A 23,684-nucleotide genomic window follows, 5' to 3' on the forward strand; every position below is an offset into this window, starting at 1 on the left:
CAGCAGAAAAAACATTACATGTAAAAAAAATTAGCAAAAATCACACTGAAGAGCACTGTAGGAAACAACAAAAGACAGAAGAGACAAGAAGAAAATACCAGAATTTCACGTTTTCTTTTACCTGTTTTCATGAATCCTGGATGCTCAGCAATGTTTGAACTATTTAATAGCTTCACAGCTTTTCGATAATTGCCTCTTAAGTACTCAAAATTGCTTTTAAGAAACAGAGAGGGTGCAGACTGTAAAGAAAAGGAGAGTTAAAAAAAAAAAGAAAGAAAAAAAAAAGAATAGGAGAGTTGCTTATATTTTGTTTTCAGATGCCTAATGAGAGATCATAATCATACTGCTATACTGGCATGTCCTGAAGAGCATAAATGAATCATTTAAGTCGTGATCACAAAAAACTATAGTCTCAAAATTTTTCCTTGCTTTCACAATCTAAAAAAATTAAACTTATCAGAGAGCACCTTATCAACTGAATTAAGAGTCTGCCTAAAAAAATACATACAGTATATAAGAACACAAGACTGTCTTCACCTATTATACTACTAACTGAAAACCAATTTAACTAGGCCCTTTACTTCAATGACTATGAGAGACTGGAAGTCTCCCATATTTTTTAGGGTACAAATGCACCTTCATTAGAACCCAAAGGGATACAAACAATCATTCAATGCTTTCCCAAATAGGAAAAAAAAAAGGTGTCATTCTATGGATGGAAGTATTGCCTAACAGAATGCCTTATTTTTGAGAGCTAATCTTCCTGTGACAAAAATCAGATTTTGGATAGTAAATCATGTTTCACTTCCCCTAAGCATCCTCCTAGTGGAGGATCACCTGTATAGTTCCTATTTAGAATGCATTTGCCTACATAGATTTGCACACTGAACATCCAACCAAGAGGACATGAGGAATCCTGGTCTCATCATTTATTCACTTTAGCTTAGCTACAGGCTTTTTTTCTAAGTCCCTGTTCTTGCTTTGCTCTGTACCTCCTGATTTAGGTACTACTTCTACCCTGCATTACAATATTTATTTTCCTGTTTCTCCCCTGTGACTCTGGCTTCTGTTAAGGCGGGGATCATGTCTTTGTCTCAAAAAAGCTTTGATAATGGTTGGCTGGCTAGTTAGGCTTTTCCCTCTTAGCCTCAAGTCTACCCTCTCAGACCTTGCTTACAATTTGTTTTCATCAAAAATCACTTGAGTACTGACCCAGGGATTAATCTGGATCCTGTCTAGGATTTTGAGGGTCAATTTTCCTGAACTATTCCTATTACAAACTGTATCCCTTTATGCCTTCATACTTAAAGTTAACAGTTTTCCTAAAAGCATCAAGAATGTTCACAATTCTGTCTTTTCCTTTCACAGTCTTAAAAAATTACGTATCAGTGGAGGAGTGGGGTAGAGGGAGTGGAAAGGAGTAAGCTTATCTCAAATAGTCTAGCTTAGTCAAACTGAAGTTATTGTCAAGCCAAAGATCACTGGAAAAGGGCAGGTTTGGGCTACAGATGAACTGTTCATCTTTACTAAATGTTCTGAGTATAAACTAAAAAAATCCTGAAGTGTCTAATAGTAAATGTTTACATGAATTATGATAAACTACTCCCAGAATACTAAGTATTTAAAATGGTGGTTTTGAGGACTATACGCCAAGGAGAAATGCTTGGTTTAATTTTAAGTGAGGAAAGTATTAAATTATAGACACAGTATGATCACCACTTCACAACTCAATGTCAAGGTTTGTATCTAGTGGTAAATATACACTACAAGAGACTAAAATAATTTAAAACTGACAAACACTTATTGTACAAATAAGATAGTTTTAGGACATAAAAATTACAAATTGAAAAAAAAAGTCAAAAAGAAACTTACATTTCCAGCTGTGTTCATCACTGACTTGATTTCCCTTTTGCATGCTTTCAGGGACTTCATTTGGATATAAGCTCTCACTTTATACTATCAAAGGAAAATGTGAGTATGTGAGAACTATGATGGATTTTTTTTTTTAAAGATTTTATTTATTTATTCATAGAGACACAGAGAGAGAGAGGGGCAGAGGCACAGGCAGAGGGAGAAGCAGACTCCATGCAGGGAGCCTGACGTGGGACTTGATCCAAGGTCCCCAGGATCACACCCCGGGCCGCAGGCAGCGTTAAACTGCTGCGCCACCGGGGCTGCCTTATGATGGATTTTTTAAAAGATTTTATTTATTTATTCATGCATGAGAGCCAGAGAGAGAGAGGCAGAGACATAGGAAGAAGGAGAAGCAAGCTCCTTGTGGGAAGCCCAATGTGGGACTCCGAATCCAGGATATCAGGATCATGATTGAAGGCTGACGCTCAACCACTGAGCCACCCAGGTACCCCAGGACTATGATGGATTTACACATGCTGAAGCAGTCTTATTTTCTAGTCAAAAGGAAATTCAACCCTATCTGTTTACAACATGGTTATACCAGGTACTGACAAAAGCAGGTTGTATATTATCTTAATCTATTTTTATTATACTCGTAGAAAACATCTAAAAAACAAACAAAAAAAAATGTGGTAGAATAAAATAAAATTTATATTTAAGTTCCACACAAAAATCGTAACAACTTTAAGCTTTAAAAAATTTTTTTATTTTTTAAATACTTATTTATACATGAGAGACACAGAGAGAGAGAGAGAGGCAGAGACACAGGCAGAGGGAGAAGCAGGCTCCATGCAGGGAGCCCGACGTGGGACTTGATCCCGGGTCTCCAGGATCACGCCCTGGGCTGAAGGCAGGTGCTAAACCGCTGAGCCACCCAGGGACCAACCCCCAAATTCATTTATTTTTAATTCAAGTATAATTAATGTACAGTATTAGTTTTAGATGCACAATATAGTGTTTCAGTAATTCTATAATTCCTATCAATTTTTATCTGCACGTGGCTAATTAAGAATGAATTTTGGGATCCCTGGGTGGCTCAGTGGTTTAGTGCCTGCCTTCAGCCCAGGGCATGATCCTGGAGTCCTGGGATTGAATCCCACAACAGGTTCCCTGCATGGAGCCTGCTTCTCCCTCTGCCTGTGTCTGTGCCTCTCTCTGTATGTCTCTCATGAATAAATAAGTAAAATCTTAAAAAAAAAAAAAAAAAAAGAATGAATTTTAATAGTCTACAAACTGATTTTATCATCCAATACATTCCCAGGCCATTTCTCTCAATCTCTTATCAAGAAATTGAAAGATACTGCATTATCATTTTAGGCAAATATAGTCAGAAGAATAAATGTGCTTTTAAATTACAATACTTCAAAGCTAAACAAACATACATGCCTCGAATTATTTACTTCTTTCAATGATTTATCACATTCTTTATCATTCATAACTATTAGTAAAATACATGATAATAAAATCTCTCTTAGAGTGTATGCTACCTGATGTATCTTTGATTTTGCAGCTTCTATTAGGGCTCCACTTTCAGCTTTATGATTAAATCCGTCTTTGTTGGTGTTATTACCAGTCTGTAGTGGTAAAACAAAGTTAACCAAAATTAAATATATATATATTTTACCATTATATATATATATTTTTTACCATAATTTAAATCAGTAGTTTCCAAGGGCGCTAATCTGAATCATCTAGAAAGCATTTTCGAACTACAGAATCCCAGGTCTCACTCTCAGATTCAGGTATAATAGTCTGGAATGAGTAACAGGAAACTTACTTTGTTTTGTTTTGTTTGGAGGAAACTACTTTTGAGAAGCTCCCATTGAATATAATGATATGCCAGGTTTAGAAAGCATGGATTGTACTCTGGCAAAACTCAAGATTATCTTTCTGAAACCCAGAACGGATCATGTTCCCTTTTTTGTCTTTTTTAACCTTTTGAAGCCCACATTTTTCTTTTTTAAAGATTTGTATTTATGTATTTGAGAGAGAGAGAGAGAGAGAGAGAGAGAGAGAGAGAGAGAGAAAAGAGTGGGCTAGGGTCAGAGGGAGAGGAAGAAGCAGATTCTCCGCTGAGCAGGGAGCCTGACGCAGGCAAGGCTCAACCCAGGACCCTGGGATCATGACCTGAGCTGAAGATAGACACTTAACTGAGCCACCCAGGTGCCCCCATGTCAGTCCCTTCTTAAAAACTTTCTCTGGTATAAACACTACCAACATCATATGCTAGACTCCTAGTTATCCTTCACAATGTCTCTTAGCCACTTTCAAGTATGTAATCCTATGGTTTTATTAACAATAATGACCATTTTGTATAGTGAATTATATTTCAATAAAGCTGTTAAAATATTTAATAACCCCAAATATTAACCATAAACTTTGATCACCTCAGAACACTTACCTCATTCTTCCCATTTTTGTTATTGTTACCCTGTGATATCATTTTTTCTAGGACAGCAAGAAGATGCAAAGCTTTCTCAGCTTGATAGGTTAATATATAAAGGTCTACAAGCAAAAAACACACCGCCTGGGCAAATTTTTCTTCTGGGGGAAAAGAAACAGGAAAAGAAAAGTTATAATCCAAAGTGAAGCAAACATACCAGACCACTCCTCCCCAAAAAGTTCTAAAGAGCAAAGACTAAGTTTTGTTTATGTTTTTTAAGATTTTACTTATTTATTTGAGAGAGAGAGAGAGAGAGAGAGAGAGAGAGAGCATAAGCTGAGGAAGAGGTAGATGGAGAGAGGCAGACTCCCCACTGAACAGGAGCCCGGTGTGGTACGGTGCTCTATCCCAGGGCCCTGGGATCATGACCTGTGTCAAAGGCTTAACTCACTGAGCCACTCAGGTGCCCCCTAAGAAAAATGGATTTGAATTCTATGGGATCCCTGGGTGGTGCAGCGGTTTAGCGCCTGCCTTTGGCCCAGGGCGCGATCCTGGAGACCCGGGATCAAATCCCACGTCGGGCTACCGGTGCATGGAGCCTGCTTCTCCCTCTGCCTATGTCTCTGCCTCTCTGTGTGTGTGTGTGTGACTATCATAAAAAAAAAAAATTTGAATTCTATCTAGTTGGTTGCTATATTCTATACTCAGCCACAATATAGATTAATAGGATTTGATGAATTGTTTCAGAAATCCTAAAGACCAGCTTTGTAGGGGGACCCAGCTGGCTCAGTTGGTAGAGTATGTGACTTTGATCTCGGGGTCATAAATTCAAGCCCCACTTAGGTGTAGAGATTACTTTAAAAACAAAAAAAACCAACAAAACCCCCAGCTTTTTGGAAAACACATCTGTGTCATCCTAGAAGTAGAATTCTGATTTCTAGTTTTATAGAGAAAGGTCACAAGTTATACCATCTTCACCACGGGTATTTCTCCTGCCCAATCTGCCCAGCCACCACACCCACAGTACAGAAGAGGAGTATCTTAAAAATGCCTCCCTAGATCCATAGTAAGCAGCTGTTCAACCAGTTGACAGCAAAGGCGATCCTGTAACTCTTCTAAAGCCCCACAGAGGTGCCATCACACTCTACCTCTTGTCCTGTGGGGACTAATCAGCAATCAGGTATTTATAAATCAGGAACTGGCATTAGTGTTTTAAATTCAAAAGAAAGTAATGTAAGAAAAAGACAAAAATGTGAATCACAACTGAAATCTGACTGATTGTGAGTTGGAAACAAACAGCCCTAACAACCATTTCCTGAGTCAGGCTTTGCTACTTTATTTGCTCCCTCTTTGTTCCTTTGCCTTCACCTTTCTTACCATACTTACTCAAGGCTAGTAACTGCAAGCTAATTAAGATATAGAAAACGCTAAGATAGTCTGTACTATCTATTCTATAATTACCCACAAAAATGTCAGTGAGGCAATGGACAAAAAAAAAAAAAAAAAAAAAAAAAAATTGTCCCTTAACATCCCCAAATACTCCTTAATACATTGTCCAAGTAACAAGATTGGGTACACTAGGTAGTGTAAAAAGAGCAGACAAAAATCACTAAATCTTTCCAATCAGAAACATCATTTTTTTAAAGATTTTATTTATTTATTTACAAGAGATAGAGAGAGAGGCAGAGACATAGGCAGAGGAAGAAGCAGGCTCCATGCAGAGAGCCTGATGTGAGACTCGATCCTGGGACTCTGGGATCATGCCCTGAGCCAAAGGCAGTCACTCAACCGCTGAGCCACCCAGGCATCCCAAGAAACATCATTTCTAACAGTTGTTTTTAAAAATAGAGTGAGGAGGAAATGCTGAAAGAAAACCTAGGTTCATCTAAAAGTAATGTCATTTTTATCTTTTCTGGCTATTAAGAAAATCTGACATAGCTTTTTTCTTTTTTTATAAATAGTAACAAGTAATTCCCTGATTTAGGTTAATTAGGTAAAAGTACCAGAGGCCATTGCAAGTATAAGAAGATACAGAATTCTTTTTTTATAGTGGGAGAGGGGCAGAGGAAGAGAGAGAATCCCAAGCAGGTTCCATGCCCACCCAACTTAGGCTTGAACTCACAACTCTGAGATCAAGACCTGGGCTGAGATCAAGAGTCAGGCTCAGTCAGACTTAACTGACTGAGCCACCCAGGTCCCCTGAAAATAGGGAAATTTTCGACAGAAAAATTTTGACAGAACATACCAAAAGGTTCTATGAACTGGTAAAGCTTTTCACCAACTGCTATCGCTTCTGTGTACTGCCGCAGATGATAAAGAATGACTGCCTGATTGTAATACAACATGCTGTTCTCTACATCATCTAATCCATCCATTTCTTCAACAGCTGAGTGGACCTATGAAACAATCAACAAAGAATATGTTCTCACAACAGTAAGAAAACAAAGAGCAAAAATGAAAGAATCTATATGAATAAAAAGAAACAACTCTGAATTTTTCCACATTTTTAACAGGACCTCTAGATTTTAATTATTCTCACATATTAAAAATTATTTTATTCATAATAAAATTCCATTAGGTAAGACGTTTTCATGGACTTTATGTAGTGCCTAGCACAAGGCAAGATAAGTCTCTTCCTTGCCACTGTGAAGATATCATCAATGTTTTAACTGCCAACATGGCTTCCAAATTGGATCCTCACTTTCTAGCCTCCCTGGGAGTGGGTAAAACTCAAAAGACCTTTCCCATATGCACTGTTTTATGCACTATGTATACATTAGCTGGATCCCATTTTGTAAAAGCTAAAGTAAAATTTAAATGTTAGAGGCGCCTGGTGGCTCAGTGGTTGAGCATCTGCCTTTGGCTCAGCTCATGATCCTGGGGTCCTGGGATCGAGTCCTGCATAGGGCTCCCTGCAGGGCATCTGCTTCTCCCTCTGTGTCTCTCATGAATAAATAAAATTAAAAAAAAATTTTAAATATTAATAAACAATAGCTAACTACTTAGCTATGTGCCAGGCCTACTACATTAAACCTTTTATAAAAAATACCTCATTTAATCCTTATCATACTTCTAGGACATAGATATCATCATCATTTGCATTTTATAAATAAGGAGACCAGCACAAAAAGCTTAATTATCTTGCTGAAGACTTTACAGCTAGGAAGTATATTTTCTGATTTTCTTCTTAAGTTCAGGTTTTTGTTCCCACTAACTAAAAAAATAAAATAAAATAAAGGCTTTGCTAAAACTAACATTTACATCTAATCCCAGAAAAAAAAATCACAATACTTTGCATTTTAATAAAGTTTTGCAACCATTCTGTAATTTCATTTAACACTCAAAACTGGAATTCTATTTATATTAAAAGTAATCTTTCTTTTTTTTTTTTAATTTTTATTTATTTATGATAGTCATACAGAGAGAGAGAGAGAGAGGCAGAGACACAGGCAGAGGGAGAAGCAGGCTCCATGCACCGGGAGCCTGATGTGGGATTCGATCCCGGGTCTCCAGGATTGCGCCCTGGGCCAAAGGCAGGCGCCAAACCGCTGCGCCACCCAGGGATCCCAAAAGTAATCTTTCTTTGCCACTACTGTGATTAGAATAAATTATTTTCTTAAGGACTTACTTGAGAGTAAGAGACTGAGAGAAAGAGAAAGAGTAAGCAAGAAGGACCTCAGGGGGGAGGGGCAGAGGGCGAGGGAGAGAGTCCGAAGCAGGCAAGGCACTGAGCTCTGAGCCCTTGACCACAACCTGAGCCAAAACAAGAGTTGGATGCTCAACCGTCGTCACCCAGGGGCCACCGAAGATTGGGACAAATTATTGAGCAATATTAAGCAATCAACTCTAAGGCTGACACTTCCCTAAATTAAGCAGTGGGACTTTGATATACATGACGAACTTAACAACCTTGGTTTGGCTGACAGCAAGGAACCGGAAGGTCCATGACAGACTGATTTGTAATCAGACATCTGCAGACTTCAGTCATCTACACAGTGCACTTGACAGGAGTACTGAAGTGTTAACAATTCGTCCTCTCAGACCACAAGCTCTTGCATCTCCTTGAGTTTGCACATTCTGTATAATCTTCACTTACCAAGTCACTAAAAACAGTCTCTTTAGAGAAAACTCAATTTCCAAAGAAAGACAATACTTCTTCATAGTAATGTAACAGAAAAAAAATGAGCTAAGAAAGGGTTAATTATTAGCCAGAAAGGGGACAAATTAAGGAATTTTGGTTTAAAAAAATGGTTGAGCTTATGACATAAATAACAGTCAGATTTTCTTTTCCCTTTTAAAAAAAGATTTATTTATTTATTCATGAGAGACACACACAGAGAGTGAGAGAAGAAAAGAGAGAGAGAGAGAGGCAGAGGGAGAAGCAAGCTCCATGCAGGGAGCCTGATGCGGGACTTGATCCTGGTACCCTGGGATCACGTCCTGAGCCAAAAGCAGACAGTCAACTGCTGAGCCACCCAGGGGTCCCAACAACCACAATTTCTACAACTTACCAAAAACATCTAGTAAGTACTCCAGCCAGAACAAAAATTACTCGTTAAATGAGATAAAACATCAAGAAAAATGGAATAGATTATAAAGCTATGTAACTATGCCAAGGATATGACTCTGAACAGAAGTGTGATTTAAAGAAAGCTAGGAAAAAAAATAAAGAAAGCTAGGGAACACAGGTACAAACACTTCTAGGAAATACAGGGATTTGGGTGGTATGAGGGGAATTACTGAACCAGCCTTATTAAGAATAAAAGAAAAAAAAAAGACTAAAGGCTGGTTAAAGCATTTCAAAAAGCAGTTTTCTTTGCTTAACAGGAAGTTTGAAAAAAAAAAAAAAGAAAAAGAAAAAAGAAAAAAAAAAAACAGGAAGTTTGCAGGAATCTCTTACTCTAGAAAAGTTTTTTTTTTTTTTTCCTAGAAAAGGTTTTTAAGGATGAACTTGTACTCAAAGACCAAATAAATGTTCCCTGGAAGACACAGTCTATGGGGTCATATGGACAAGTGTACTAGATATCCACAAACATCATCTTTCCTTTGATTCTGGAGCTCCAGATAAAGTCATGGTTAATAAGACTAGAGAAATAATGAAATGTGAAGTCATATAAATTTGTGAAGACTGGGGTAGTTACAAAAACAGGCTCACAGGTCAGAAGGTCTGAGGGTGCCTGGGAGGCTCAGTCTGTAAAGTGTGCAACTCTTGATCTTGGGATCATGAGTTCGAATCCTACATGTAGAGTTTACTTTAAAAAAAAAAAGTCAGAAAGTCTGGTTCAAATCTTGTTCCTCCCCTTCCGGCCTATGTAATTAAAATTATTAGGCTCCCTAAACCTCAGTTTTACAACTGAGATAACAAGCAACTATCTCAGGATTTGAATGTGAGGATTATGAGATAAAACATAAAAAGCAGTTAATATGGAATTTGGAATCACATTAAATATTTGATAAACACTGAGTATTATTCTCATTTTCTCTTTTTTTAATAGTCTCTACACCCAAGTTGGGGCTTTAACTCACAACCCAGAGATCAAGAGTTGCATGCTATACCAACTGAACCAGCCAAGCACTCCTCTTATTCTCATTTTCATTGAAGAATTGTTTTTTGTTTTAAAGATTTTATTTATTCTTTTTATGAGAGATACATAGAGAGAGGCACAGACACAGGCAGAAACAGAAGTAGGCTCCTTGCAGGGAGCCCGAAGTGAGACTCGATCCTGGGACCGGGATCATGCCCTGAGCCAAAGGTAGACGCACAACCTCTGAGCTACCCAGGCATCCCTTCATTGAAGAATTGTAATAGGGTTGAAAAAGTATCCGTGTAGGGATGCCTGGGTGGCTCAGTGGTTGAGCGCCTGCCTTTGGCTCAGGTCATGAGCCCGGGATCTAGAATCGAGTTCCACATCAGGCTCCCTGCCAGGAGCCTGCTTCTCCCTCTGCCTGTAGCTCTGCCTCTCTCTCTCAGTCTATGTCTGTCATGAATAAATAAATAAATCTTCCAAAAGAAAAAAAAAGTATTCCTGTAAAGAATTAGGAAGAGCCTGAACAGGTTACTTATTTCTAACTACACCATGTTTAGGGTGATACTGTAGAGTAGCTTCATTCTTATAAAAAATTACAAAGAGCCTGAAGGGATGAGTTATTTTTTTTTTTTTTTTAAGATTTTATCTATTTACTCATGAGAGACACATACAGAGAGAGAGAGAGAAAGGTAGAGACACAGGCAGAGGGAGAAGCAGGCTCCATGCAGGAAGCCCAACGTGGGACCCGATCCCAGAACTCCAGGATCACATCCTGGGCTGAAGGCGGTGCTAAACTGCAGAGCCACCCAGGCTTCCCGGGGTGACTTATTTCTAACTGTATCACTTATGAGGGAGACACTTTAAAACTGTCTACAGCATGATGCAGTAATCAGAAGAATAGGCCATAAAGTCAAACAGGACTGAGTTGATAGAGCTCTTTTCATTTAAGAGCTTTGTGTCTTTGGACAATTTATACAAGTTATGTGTACCTCAGTTTTCCTTCTGTAAAATGAGAAAAATTATAGTAGTTGTTTCATAGGACTACTGGGAAGAATACATGAGATGCTGCACACAAGGTTCTTAGCAGGATCTTGTTCCATCATAAGCAATAAATGTCTGCTATGTGATCCTAATCATCATCATCATCATAATTATTGTTATTAATTAACAATAATAACTCTCTGGACTATCCAAGCTCTAAATCTGTGATGTTGCTGTTATGACCAAGACAAGCTCCAAACCATACATAAATCAGAATATCTTCTATTTAATCAATTAATCATGTCCTGATCCAAAATGCTAGAACAATCTGACATTATAATCAGGTCTTTTAGAGTTATAAAAAAAAAAAAGATAATCTCGGCAGCTAATAAGCCTTTTCATTTATTTCCACTTTAATATAATTTTTCTCAAAACTCCAAAGCTCACTGAAATTTGGTGTATTAGTCTATTCCGTTCAAGTTAAAAATATAATAGAAGGGGTGCCTAGGTGACTCAATCGGTTAAGTGTCTGCCTTCGGCTTAGGTCATGATCCAGGATCCTGGGGTTGAGTCCCACATCAGGCTCTCTGCTCCAAGGGGACCCTGTTTCACCCTCTGCTAATTTTACCTCAAGCTAATTTTAAGGATTTTCTGTATAGATTATTCATAATGTCAGGCCAAGAATTTAAATTACTTTAAGAGAGGCATTTAATTCTAATAAACCAACTACTGGAAAAATTCTGAAATGATCTCTGTTTTTCCTGTCAGAGATTTAAAAAACTGAAAAGGTATACCTCGGCCAGAAAATAAAAGTTTGGTTTAGTTTGCCACTCCCTCTGCTTGTGCTTTGTCAAATAAATAAAATCTAAAAAACCCCCCCCAAAACCAATAGAAATTAAAGTTATACAACATACCTCTTATTTCCTGGAATAATAATTTCATACAAATAAAACTAATGCCAGGAGGTGCTTTAGATACATTAGAAACTGTGCTATCAATATCAGACATGTCACATTAATTTTCCTTAAGTATTTCTATTGCAAAATTGAGAAAATACCACCGTATTTTTACAGCTAAATTCATTTGTATATCACCTGATTCTTCAGCTGGTTAAGTGTTTGTCTCAAACTATCTGTTGTTGTTTGGTTATTTTTAAAAAACTCAGCCACTGCTGTATTCAAAATTATTTTATAATCATCTTTGTTTACATCTTGTAGGCAGGCAAGGTGCTGTAGACAGGCATCGTAACTTCCAGCCTAAAACAAAAAACAGATAAAATTACATATCAGCTTTATTTTTATTTTATTTTTTTTTAATTTTTATTTATTTATGGTAGTCACACACACACACAGAGAGAGAGAGAGAGAGGCAGAGACACAGGCAGAGGGAGAAGCAGGCTCCATGCACCGGGAGCCCGATGTGGGATTCGATCCCGGGTCTCCAGGATCACGCCCTGGGCCAAAGACAGGCACCAAACCGCTGCGCCACCTAGGGATCCCACATATCAGCTTTAAAACCATATATTCATTTCCAAATATATTTCACTCTTCATTTGAAAAACCCTTTCAAAAGACCTACAACAAAAGTAAAACAAAAGATTTACAGCTCTCCTAAATATACTAATTGAAGTCACTAGATGAAGTAATATTCTTATCAATTAAGCAATTGAGATATGTCAATCTCATCTTAATAAAGCTAGAAAAAAATTGTAGATATTTATATCCTAAGACTTAAACTCTACTATCAATATTTGTGTAAGACACTTAGACAAGGACGCCTGGGTGGCTCAGTGGTTGAGTGTCTGCCTTTGGCTCAAGGCATAATCCTGGAGTCCCGGGACTGGGTCCCACATTGAGCTTCCTGCATGGAGCCTGCTTGTCCCTCTGCCTATGTCTCTGCCTTTCTCTTTCTGCGTATCTCTCATGAATAAATAAATAAAATTAAAAAAAAAAACAACAACAACACATACACAGACACAGATATATACCTATATATGTATAAACAACATGATTTATATACACACATACGTATGTATATAGGTATATAATGCTAGTAAGGTATAAAAGCTGAGACTAGTGAAGAAAGGTAATGTGATTAATTATTCAAAATTTTAATTTCCAGTAAATACACTTTGAATACCCAAGTATCAAATTCTTCTGCTTACATGTACCTAACCTGATAATCAAGTAAGGTTTTTTTTTCCATATCATTTAATGTCAGAAAAGGTAGTTTTGACAAGAAATCTTTGGGGTTTCATTTTAAAGCATAGTCAAGATAAAAAATTGAACACAACAGTGAACTGAAAAGACTGACCCACATATTTACAAGTCTAAGTTTTTAAGACTTAAAAACAACACTGTAAGAGTTAAAACATGTTTATGAAAACACAAAAACTTGGTAATGGCTCAAATTACTCCCATTCCTTTTACCATATTTAAACTCTAATTTTTTAAATGTTAAAACTAAACCTACTATCTAAACTAAATTCTTGAATTATTACAGAATAAAAATTATAAATTTAAGAATTAATTGTGAAAAGATTCATATTCGACAGATCCTAAATATGGAGCAGATGGAAAGAAGAAACTACTGCTTACTGTAAAAGCTTGGAAAGCACTGGTAGACAACTCTTTCTCTTGATCAGTGATCCCAGAGGACTGACTTGTCCCTTCATGTTTCTCTGCTCCCTGGTCTGCAAGCACACAAGTTTTACAGTTGTTTAGAAATAAAGCTAAAAGAAAAAAAAAAGAAAAGAAAAGAAAAGAAAAGAAAAGAAGAGAGAGAGAAAGAAAGAAAGAAAGAAAGAAAGAAAGAAGAAAGAAAAAAGAAAAAGTAAGTTATAAAGAAAAAGTAAGTTATACAGCGAACGTCCCCTAGTTTTCTTCTTGTCTTCTTCCTGATGAAGTTGCCACAGTTAGGGTTCTCTCAAATAATGGTATATTAGTGTTACACGTGAGTTAGAAGCCACTCCTTCAAAAACGTAAAAAAAAAAAAATGTTTCTCTTAGCTATGGTCAGGCACAATGAACACCCACATTTATGTAAAGATTTACATTTATGTAAAGATTACAACTCAGTCCATTAGGACATCTGGGCTCAGACTGTTGTGTTCGCTTAAAAATATTAGATCTGCTCCCCAGCAATATACTAATGTCCTACATATTCAAGAAACTATGCCAGGCTTTGGAGACAAAAGGAGATTATAAGTGTATATACAATACTTTAAAAAAGTTTATGATCCAGTTTATAATCTAGTAACATTAAACAATTAGAAAACTACACAAGAACTCCTAGTTAATTTCTAGGCCAAGAATACTTTCATAGGCTTAGAAATCCAAAAGCCAAGGTTAACACGTTTAAAAAGCTTCCTGAAGGGACACCTGGGTGGTTCAGTGGTTGAGCATCTGCCTTCAACTCAGGTTGTGATTTCGGGGTCCTGGAATCGAGTTCTGCATCTAGTTCCCCAGAGGGAGCCTAATTCTCCTTCTGCCTATTGTCTCTGCCTCTCTTCACTTCCCATGAATAAATAAATAAAATCTTAAAAAAAAAGAATGTATATGGATACTTAATCGTGTTAAGGAAGGACATTTATTTACTTTAAAAAATTTTTTAAAATATTTTATTTATTTATGAGAGACCCAGAGAGAGAGAGGCAGAGACACAGACAGACGGAGAAGCAGGCTCCATGCAGGGAGCCTGACATGGGACTCGATCCCGGGTCTCCAGGATCACACCCCAGGCTGAAGGCAGCGCTAAACCGCTGGGCCACCCAGGCGTCCCTCTATATGCATTCTAAGATTAATGATTCCTGCCCTAGAATTTGGTATTACTAGGTAATACCTAGTATTACTACGTATTAGTTAGTAATACCTAGTATTACTAGGTATTATTACTAGTAATAATACCAAATTCCAAAATAAACATAAAAATCTCTGCTAAATCAAGTCTAAAACTACGTGGGTATAATACTTTTATTTATTTTTTAAAAGATTTTATTTATTTATTCATGAGAGACACAGAGAGAGAGAGAGGCAGAGACCCGGCAGAGGGAGAAGCAGGGTCCATGCAGGGAGCCCGACGCGGGACTCAATCCCGGGACTCGAGGATCATGCCCTGGGCTGAAGTCGGCACTAAACCGCTCAGCCACCCGGGCTGCCCTGTACAATACTTTTAACCGTTCTGACAAATGCTTCAAAAAAAAAAAAAAAAAAAAAAGTTTTCTGGGGCATCTGAATGGCTTGGTTGAACATCTGACTCTTGGATTTCAGCTCAGGTTATGATCTCCAAGTTGTGGGATCAAGCCCCTCATCCAGCTCCATGCTTAGCGGGGAGTCTGCGGGAGATTCCCTCCCTTTCTCTAAATGAATAAATAAATTTTAAAAAAGAAACCTTTCTCTTTCACAAAAGAAGAAACATCATCGATCCCAACATCTGGGAGCACAATTCAGTCAAATGATCTCATTTCTTCTGGTTTCTCTTTCTTAACTAAGCCTTCTTTACATACTGTGGTAGATAATTTATTGGGAGATGAGCTGACAGAAATCTTTCTTTTCCTTGGGATTTGGGGTCTCAATGTCAGGTAAGTGACAAGAACCTAAACCACGAAATCACTTTCTAGAGACAACACAACACTTATCTAGTTTTCACAAACTTTGAAGTTTGCTCTGTAAAATTACATAGCAGTAGCCTTAAAACATAGTTCCCATTCTACAGTAAGAAACATACCTGAGTTTTTAATTCTTTTTTTAAAGGAAAGGAGAAAAAGTGAATTATAAAAGTTAGTAAGAATAATTACTTCCAGGTAACCACATCTACAAAGCCAATAAGAAAGCAGCATCTAGTGCATCAAAGACCATAAAAAATTTTAAATCCTATAAAATCTTTCACCCTTTTCACATTTATTCAATGCAGTAATAATAATAATTAAGACTTTGGGAATGGGAATAGCAGGGTGGGGAGGAAAGTGACAGCACCTTGAGAAGGTATAGACAGCTATAATGCTATAGATTATTTTAACTTCATTTAATCTCAAATTAATCATGTTATTTCTTGCTTTTCCCTGAGATACTGAACTCAAAATATAAATTGTACTTACTCTAGATCAGTCTTTAGGGGCACCTGGGTGGCTCAGTGGTTGAGCATCTGCCTTCAGCTCAGGTCGTGATCCTGGGGTCCTGGGATCCAGTCTCAGATCGGGCTACCTGCAGGGAGCCTGCTTGTCCCTCTGCCTATTCTCTCTCTCTGTGTCTCTTATGAATAAATAAATAAAATCTTTAAAAAGGGACACCTGGGTGGCTCAGCAGTTGAGCTCCTGCCTTTGGCCCAGGGTGTGATCCTGGAGTCCCGGGACCGAGTCCCACATCGGGCTCCCTGCACAGACCCTGCTTCTCTCAGTATGTCTCTGCCTCTCTCTCTGTGTGTCTCTCATGAATAAATAAATAAAATCTTAAAAAAAATATCAGTCTTTAGAAACTATCCTCTACAATTTATAAGTATTTCCCACTTAGAAAACCTTCTTTTGATTTAAAAAAACCACCAATCAGGGGTCCCTGGGTGGCTCAGTGGTTTAGCTCTTGCCTTTGGCCCAGGGCGTGATCCTGGAGTCCTGGGATCGATCCCCACATTGGGCTACCTGCATGGAGCCTGCTTTTCCCTTTGTCTGTGTCTCTGCCTCTCTCTCTCTGTCTCTCACATGATTAATAAATAAAATCTTAAAAAAAAATAAACCACCAATCAATTTCTCTATTAATTTTTTGGATCCTTTTGTTCTCCAACCCCTCCCCCAATTTTCAATTTAGAAAATTATCATATGTACAGAAAAGCTGAAAGAATATGCAATGAACACCCAAGGGTGCCTGCTGGTGTAGTCAGTCAGCTGAATGTCCAACTCTGGGTTTTGGCTCAGATTGTGATCTAGGGTCATGATATTGAGCCCCACATCAGGCTCCCCAGAGTCTGCTTAAAATTCTCTCTCTCTCCCTCTGCCCCTCCTGCTCATGCTCTCTCTCTCAAATAAAATAAATCTTAAAAAAAAAAAAAGAATATACAATGAATACCCATATTGTCTTCACCTAGATTGTTTTTTTATGTTAAGCTTTTTAAGATAACTGTCAATTCACATGCAGCTGTAAGAAATAATTTTGAGGGGCACCTGGGTGGTTCAGTCGGTTGAGCATTCCATTCTTGATTTCAGCTCAGATCATGATCTCAGGGGTCATGAGACTGAGCCCCATGCCAGATGGCTCCACACTAAGTGGGATATTGGCTTCTTTCCCTTTGCTCCTCCCCCTGCACTTGAATGTGCATTCTCTTTCTCTCTAAAATCAATAAAAGTCTTCAAAAAAAAATTAGGGAAAAAAATAATGTTGAGAGATTCTTTGTATCCTTTACCCAGTTTCCCCCAATAGTAACGTCCTCCAAAACCATAGTATGGTATCACAACCAGGATTCTAACAACGATATGGCCAAGAAACACAAATTTCCATCAACAGAAGTATCCTTCCTTTTAATTTTTTAAAAAGATTTTTAAAAATTTATTCATGAGAGACACAAAGACATAGGCAGGAGAAGCATGCTCCATGCAGGAGCCCAATGTAGGACTCGATCCTGAACTCTGGGATCACGTCCTGAGCTGAAGGCAGATGCTTAACTACTGAGCCACCCAGGTGTCCCAGTATCCTTTCTTTTATACTTCATAGCCACACTCACTTCCTCTCTGCCTCTCTACCCCTAGCAACCACTGATTTGTCGCTCTCCGTTTAAACAGTCATTTCAAGAGCGTTATGTAAATGAAGATTCATAATTTTTAACATTTTGCCACATTGCTCATTACTTATTTCTTTCACTGAATCATTTGAAAGTAATATGACATTTAACTCCCCTACTTCAACATGCCTCTCCTATTATTTAAAGATATTCTCCTACATAACCAAAATAAAATCAGACTAAGAAAGGTAATAATAATTCAATAGTATCATCTAACAAATTGTCCACTAATTTCCATTCAAATTTCCCTGATGGTTCTAAGACATGTCTTTTAACTTTATTTTTCCTTCCCAATCCAGGGACCAATCAAGGCTTACAAATTTCCTTAAATAGCTTTCATTTATTTTAGTCTAGAACACCATCTTTTTTTGCTTATCAAGTCACTAACGGTTTTATTTATTTTGTTCTTGGGTTTTTAAATTTTTTTAGATTTTATTTGACAGCAAGAGAGAGAGCACCAGCAGGGAAAGTGGGAGGCGGGGAGGGGAGAGGGGAGAGGGGAAGAGGAGAAGCAGGGTCCCCACTGAGCAAGCAGCCAGCTCAATGCAGGCCCTGATTCCAGGACCCTGGGATCATGACCCTAGACCAAGGGAGATGCTTAGAAGGGAGATGCTTAATCCACTGAGCCACCCAGACACCCCTCTAACTGTTTTAAAAAGTCTAAGCTAGTTACCTCATAGAATGTTTCATATTCTAGGGCAGCCCAGGTGGCTCAGTGGTTTGGTGCCACCTTCAGCCCAGGGCCTGATCCTGGAGACCCGGGATCGAGTCCCATGTTGGACTCCCTGCGTGGAGCCTACTTCTTCCTCTGCCTGTGTCTCTGCCAATCTCTCTCTCTCTCTCTCTCTCTCGAATAAATAAAATAAATCTTAAAAAAATGTTTCATATTCTGGGTTTATCTGTTTCTTCATGCATAAAGTCTAACATTTATGGCAAGAATATTATGTAGGTGATATGAATATTAGTCTTTTTAAAAATATTAGTCATTTTTAATATTAATACTTTAAGTTGGTTTAAAAATCTGCCTTTCATTTTAAAAAGGTGACTTTTATGTTTCAATATCTCCCAAAGAATATTCCGGGCTTTTTTAGTTTTACTTACCAACAAAAGCTCCATGCATCCATCAATAATGGAATACCAATAAAAAGAAATATGACCACTGCAAAGTATGATGCAATGGGCTGCAAACATAGGCATGCGAGGGTGATGCCACTATTTATGACTCAGAATAAAGAAGTCTTTAGACTATCAAAGTCTTGTGATATTTGAATTTCTTATTTATAACAGGGACTTTTTTTTTTTCCAGATAGAATTGTTACTTCTGCTTGGAATCCAAAGACCTCCAAAGCTCAAAGACAGGTGCAAAATGGGAATAAGAATACATTTTTTAGAGTTATTGGGAGGCTTTATTAAGAATATATGTGAAGTGACTGAAATGTATCTGGCAGATTAAGTCCCCATATGTAGCATAATAGTACAGAATTTATTATTTTCAACATACAGATGGGACCAGGTAGCACAGTGAGATGGAGACAATACCTGGAATTGAAATAAGATGGCAAAAACTCTAGAGCCGCCTCTGAAATTAAAAGGATTATGTAGAAGTGGAACTGGGGCAAACGTCAGTTTCCCTGTTTACTAAAATGAGCAGCTCTATTAGGTGACTTCCAGAGTGCCCTCCAACTCAGAAATTCAGTAACCTCAAACAAGTTTAGAGAAACAGCTATGTTTGTTCACAAAACAACACTTATATTCAACTAAAGTATCAATGGAAGACGAATTTCCACATGGGGGGAAAAGGCAGATAATCTCATCCTCCAAATTTACTATTCAATAATTCCTACAACCACTACCATTACCACCACCCCAAGTGTCTCAGAAGACATTGTTCACTCCTTAACTCTGGCCATGCAGAAACACACAACATTTGCCAGGAATTGTTTTGTTTTGTTTTAACTATGATAGCTTGGCTTGTACATAATAAATCCAAGCCATGCATTCAATTAATAAATAACTCAGAGACCACTATGGGTCAAGCACTGTTCTAAGTGCTAGGGATGTAAACATGAACCACACAGACAAGATTCCAGCACTTGTGAAACTCAAAGACTCCTTGGGGAGATAGGATGCAAATATACAATTCCAGATGTGAATAATGCTATGACAATAACAAGGGTGTGTGAAAGAGGAGTGGGAATGGGAGGTGAGTTTGAACCTAAATCAGAAGTCAGGCATGGGAAGTCCTGAGGAAACAGGGCTCCAAATGTAAACTGCTTGCAGCTTTTAATTTTAAACATCCATCATTCTTTCTAGCCCCTACTATGCCAGGTTCTAGCTTGAGAAACTATCTGTTTCTCCATCTTACACTAACCTGCAATTTCTGCCTAACTGTAACAATAGCAGCTAACATTTATTGAGCACTCACTCTGTGTTACGCATGTAAGCACTTCAAATAGGTTAACTCATTTAATCTTCAAATCGATCCTTCAGGAGCCTAGTGACTGCTTCTGGGTCTGTGAGGAGTCTTTTTTTTTTTTTTTTTAAAGATTTTATTTGTTTATTCATGAGAGAGATAGAGGCAGAGACAGAGGGAGAAGCAGGCTCCCTACAAGGAGCCTGATGTGGGACTCGATCCCAGATTCCCGGATCAGGATGTGAGCTGAAGGCAGACGCTCAATTGCTGAGCCACCCAGGCGGCCCCTGTGAGGAGTCATTAAGCTCTATTTACATTCATGATGTGGGCTTTTGTTGTTGTTGTTAACATTCCAAATATATATAAAATTATGGAACACTTCATGAATTTGCATATATCATCCTCACACAGGAATTGTGCTAATCTTCTCTGTATCATTCCAGTGTTAATACATGTGCTGCTGAAACAAGCATGACGTGAACATTTTTGATAACTATCTAGAAATCTATAGTCCAGGAGCATTTCAAAGAACCAGTCCTCCACAGAGCTGACTCTGGGAGTCCTGGATTGGCACATGGCAGTCAGTAAAGACTTCCAACTTCCCTCTCTCAAGAGGGAAACACGGTGCCATGAAAGCAGTACAAGCCTTGGAATCAGTCACATCTTTGGTCTGGTCTCCCCTTGGCCACCTAACTCTCTGCCTGGAGATAGGAAATACATATTAGCTCCCTTCCCCTTTCCTTTTGACAGAACAACTAACGATTCTTACAGTTTCTTAAAAAATATATACTTATTTCTGCACTTTAAACATACAACTTGGGACTCCTGGGTGGCTCAGCGATTGAGCATCTGCCTTTGGCTCAGGGTGTGATCCCGGGGTCCTGGGATCGAGTCCTGCATTGGGCTCCCCGTGGGGAGCCTGCTTCTCCTTCGGCCTATGTCTCTGCCTGTCTCTCATGAATGAATAAAATCTTTAAATAAAATAAAAATAAAAGTCTAAAAAGAAAGTAAGAAAAAATATACAACTTAACAATGAAATTAGACTTAGTATGACTTGATTATGGAATAGCTCTTAGATTACTGTGAAATCCCTGGTAGACTACATGTTCTTTTGAGAAACCACTTAACACCAAGAACAAAATATAACTTGTGCTTAAGTGAACTTATCAAAGACTTAAATCTGCTCTACAAAAAAATGGTATTTTGGTATTAAAGTTAGTAGATAAGGAGTGCCTGGCTGGCTCAGTCAGAAGACCATGCGACTCTTGATCTCAGGGTCATGAATTTGAGCCCCACACTGGGTGCAGAGATTACTTAAATATATAATACTTTAAAAACATAAAATAAATGAAAAAAGTTAGCAGATAAATTAGTATTTCATTTCCACTTCAGTATACAGATAAATAAGAATTGAGTCCTAATAGGGAGGAGGAAAACTAAGTTTATTAGAGGAAGTTTAAAAGGACACTGTTAGGGGCATCTGGCTGGCCCAGGCAGTGGAACATGCAACTCTTCATCTTGGGGTTGTAGGTTCAAGCCCCTCGTTGGGTATAGAGATTACTTAAAACATGAAAAAAAAATTTTTTTTAAAGGACACTCAAACAGCCTTTTCTTTAGAAAGCCAGGTGACATACATACATACATAATTTATTTTAAAAAATAAATAAAAATTTTTAAAAAGCCCAGTGATGAGTTATCATTAACCTATTTAAACACGACACATCTATTCTGCAAAACTTTCAGGTGTATAATAAGAGTAAGGACCAATTACTTTTATTTATTTATTATTATTTTAAGATTTTATTTTGGGGGTACCTGGCTGGCTCAGTTGGTAGAGTGTGTGCTTCTTGGTCTTGAGGTTGTGAGTTCAAGCCTCACATTGGGTATAGAAATTACTTAAAAATAAAATCTTTATTATTTTATTTTTTATTTTTTTATATTATTTTATTTTTTAATAGTAAAACTGTTTTTTTTTAATTTTTACTTATTTATTTTAAAAAAGATTTTATTTATTTATTCATGAGAGACACACAGAGAGAGGCAAAGGGAGAAGCAGGCTCCATGCAAGGAGCCTGATGGGGGACTTGATTCTGGGACTCCAGGATAACACCCTGAGCTGAAGGCAGGTGCCCAACCGCTGAGCCACCCAGGCATCCCTATTTAATTATTTTAAATTCTATTTTCTTTTAAAAGATGTTATTTGAGAGAGAGGGAGAGGGAGAGAGAGAGCGAGAGTGAGCATGTGAGCAGGGGAAGAACAGAGGGAGAGAGACAACCAGACCCTGCCCTGAGTGTGAAGTCCTATGTGGGGCTTGATCCCATAACTCTGAGATTATGACCTGAACCAAAACTAACAGCTGGATGTTTAATAGACTGAGACACCGGGGTGCCCCAGATTTTATTTTTCAAGTAATCTCTACTTAACGTGGAGCTTGAATTCACGACCCTGAGAGCAAGAGTTGCATGCTCTACTCACTGAGCCAGCCAGGTGCCCCAGAGCCAATTACCTGTAAATGTGTAAAAATGGGACATAGGATTTTGGGACCAGAAAGTGAAGAGTGTGTTCAGAGTGAAGCATAACCCTCAAACGCATGTACAACTGTCATACAATTTTAACAATGAACACACTTTAAAAATTTTTAGGAAACCCAAAATGTTTACTACATTTATCTTTCCTCATAAGGAAGTACATACACTAAATTTAAAACAAATGCCAAAATTTCTTAGTTTGCCATCAAGCTACCTCCATACCTTCTTCTAAAATATACCCTCTCTAGGTTACAGTCTTTAATAGGACTTCTGGGCCCAACTGCCGAAGAGTGATTTATAAATACTTCAAAGCAACGGGAAATAACGCAATAATTCATCAATGCACTGAAGAGTTTAAGCTTCTACTTTCCATCATTATCCTCCAGGAATTGTAAAAGTCCCCTACAATCTTCCTGGGAAAGAGAGAAGCCAACTTTAAGATAAATAAATAAACCAGACTCTAAGGCTTACAAGAGACTCTGAAATTCCCATTTCTAGACATTTCAGAGAACTGAGCTCAAGAATTAGCCTTTTACAAGTTAATCAACCATTATTTTATCTGCATTTTTTACTTCAAAGTAAAACTTTAAAACAAAAGCACTCCCATGGGATTACTATTTTCCTTGTTATCTTTCTGTACTTTTCGAGTTTTCTGTAAGGGATAAGTGTTATTTTCATAATCAGTTTCTAAAACATTATTTGTAACTTCTGAGTTCTTACCAGAAAGAGCCTGCACATAATTCCACAATGTGTCTTTATTTGTCCAAAAGTAGTCTCCATTGCCAATTGTAAGAGTGTATGGCCGTTCATCCATTAGCTTGACTTTCCTTCTACTCTGGCTTAATGAACATGGTTGACCTTCCAGGCATACAGAGCTCTTAGGCACACAAACCTTGACACCCTTTAAACCAATAGGCTTCATTTTGAACCAAACAATTTCCTTTAGGTTTGAACTAAGTAGAAAAGAAATACGCTGCTTTTCCAAAACTGAAAGAAGTCAGTTAACTGAAAGCACAGACACATTCCAATACAGAATGTTAACAACTGAAATCTGATTGGAGGAGGGTCTTCCACACAAAGTACACTTTTCAAAATACAGCTCCAATGATGTTCAAGAAAGACATTTTTCCCCCAAAGGAATAAGGAATGTTAAGGCCTAAGAAAACCTACCA

General features: G+C 37.9%; 1 protein-coding gene and 1 non-coding gene across 12 annotated transcripts in view; both read right to left on the reverse strand.

Annotated features, from left to right (window-relative positions):
- Positions 1-23,684, reverse strand: part of CNOT10 (CCR4-NOT transcription complex subunit 10) — a 72,613-nt gene that overhangs the window by 44,010 nt on the left and 4,919 nt on the right. For 5 of the 11 annotated variants that reach the window (XR_011995214.1, XM_072726352.1, XM_026016378.2 and 2 more), the window contains exons 2-8: positions 13,404-13,498; positions 11,901-12,062; positions 6,543-6,693; positions 4,316-4,458; positions 3,402-3,488; positions 1,873-1,956; positions 122-239 (exon numbers count right to left, since the gene is read on the reverse strand). Coding sequence is in view for 9 of the 11 variants with exons in the window: in XM_072726352.1 (XP_072582453.1) it covers positions 122-239; positions 1,873-1,956; positions 3,402-3,488; positions 4,316-4,458; positions 6,543-6,693; positions 11,901-12,062; positions 13,404-13,498 (840 nt within the window). In the remaining 2 variants the exon portion in view is untranslated. Of the gene's footprint in view, positions 1-121; positions 240-1,872; positions 1,957-3,401; positions 3,489-4,315; positions 4,459-6,542; positions 6,694-11,900; positions 12,063-13,403; positions 13,538-23,684 lie in introns of all 11 variants that reach the window. The other 6 variants (XR_011995213.1, XM_026016376.2, XM_026016377.2 and 3 more) reach the window with 2 other exon arrangements.
- On the reverse strand, positions 20,348-20,456 carry LOC112933290 (U6 spliceosomal RNA). Its single transcript, XR_003237633.1, has one exon. It is a non-coding gene; the product is annotated as a U6 spliceosomal RNA (small nuclear RNA).

Source organism: Vulpes vulpes, chromosome 11 (genome assembly GCF_048418805.1).
Source record: "Vulpes vulpes isolate BD-2025 chromosome 11, VulVul3, whole genome shotgun sequence".
Taxonomy (NCBI): domain Eukaryota; kingdom Metazoa; phylum Chordata; class Mammalia; order Carnivora; family Canidae; genus Vulpes; species Vulpes vulpes.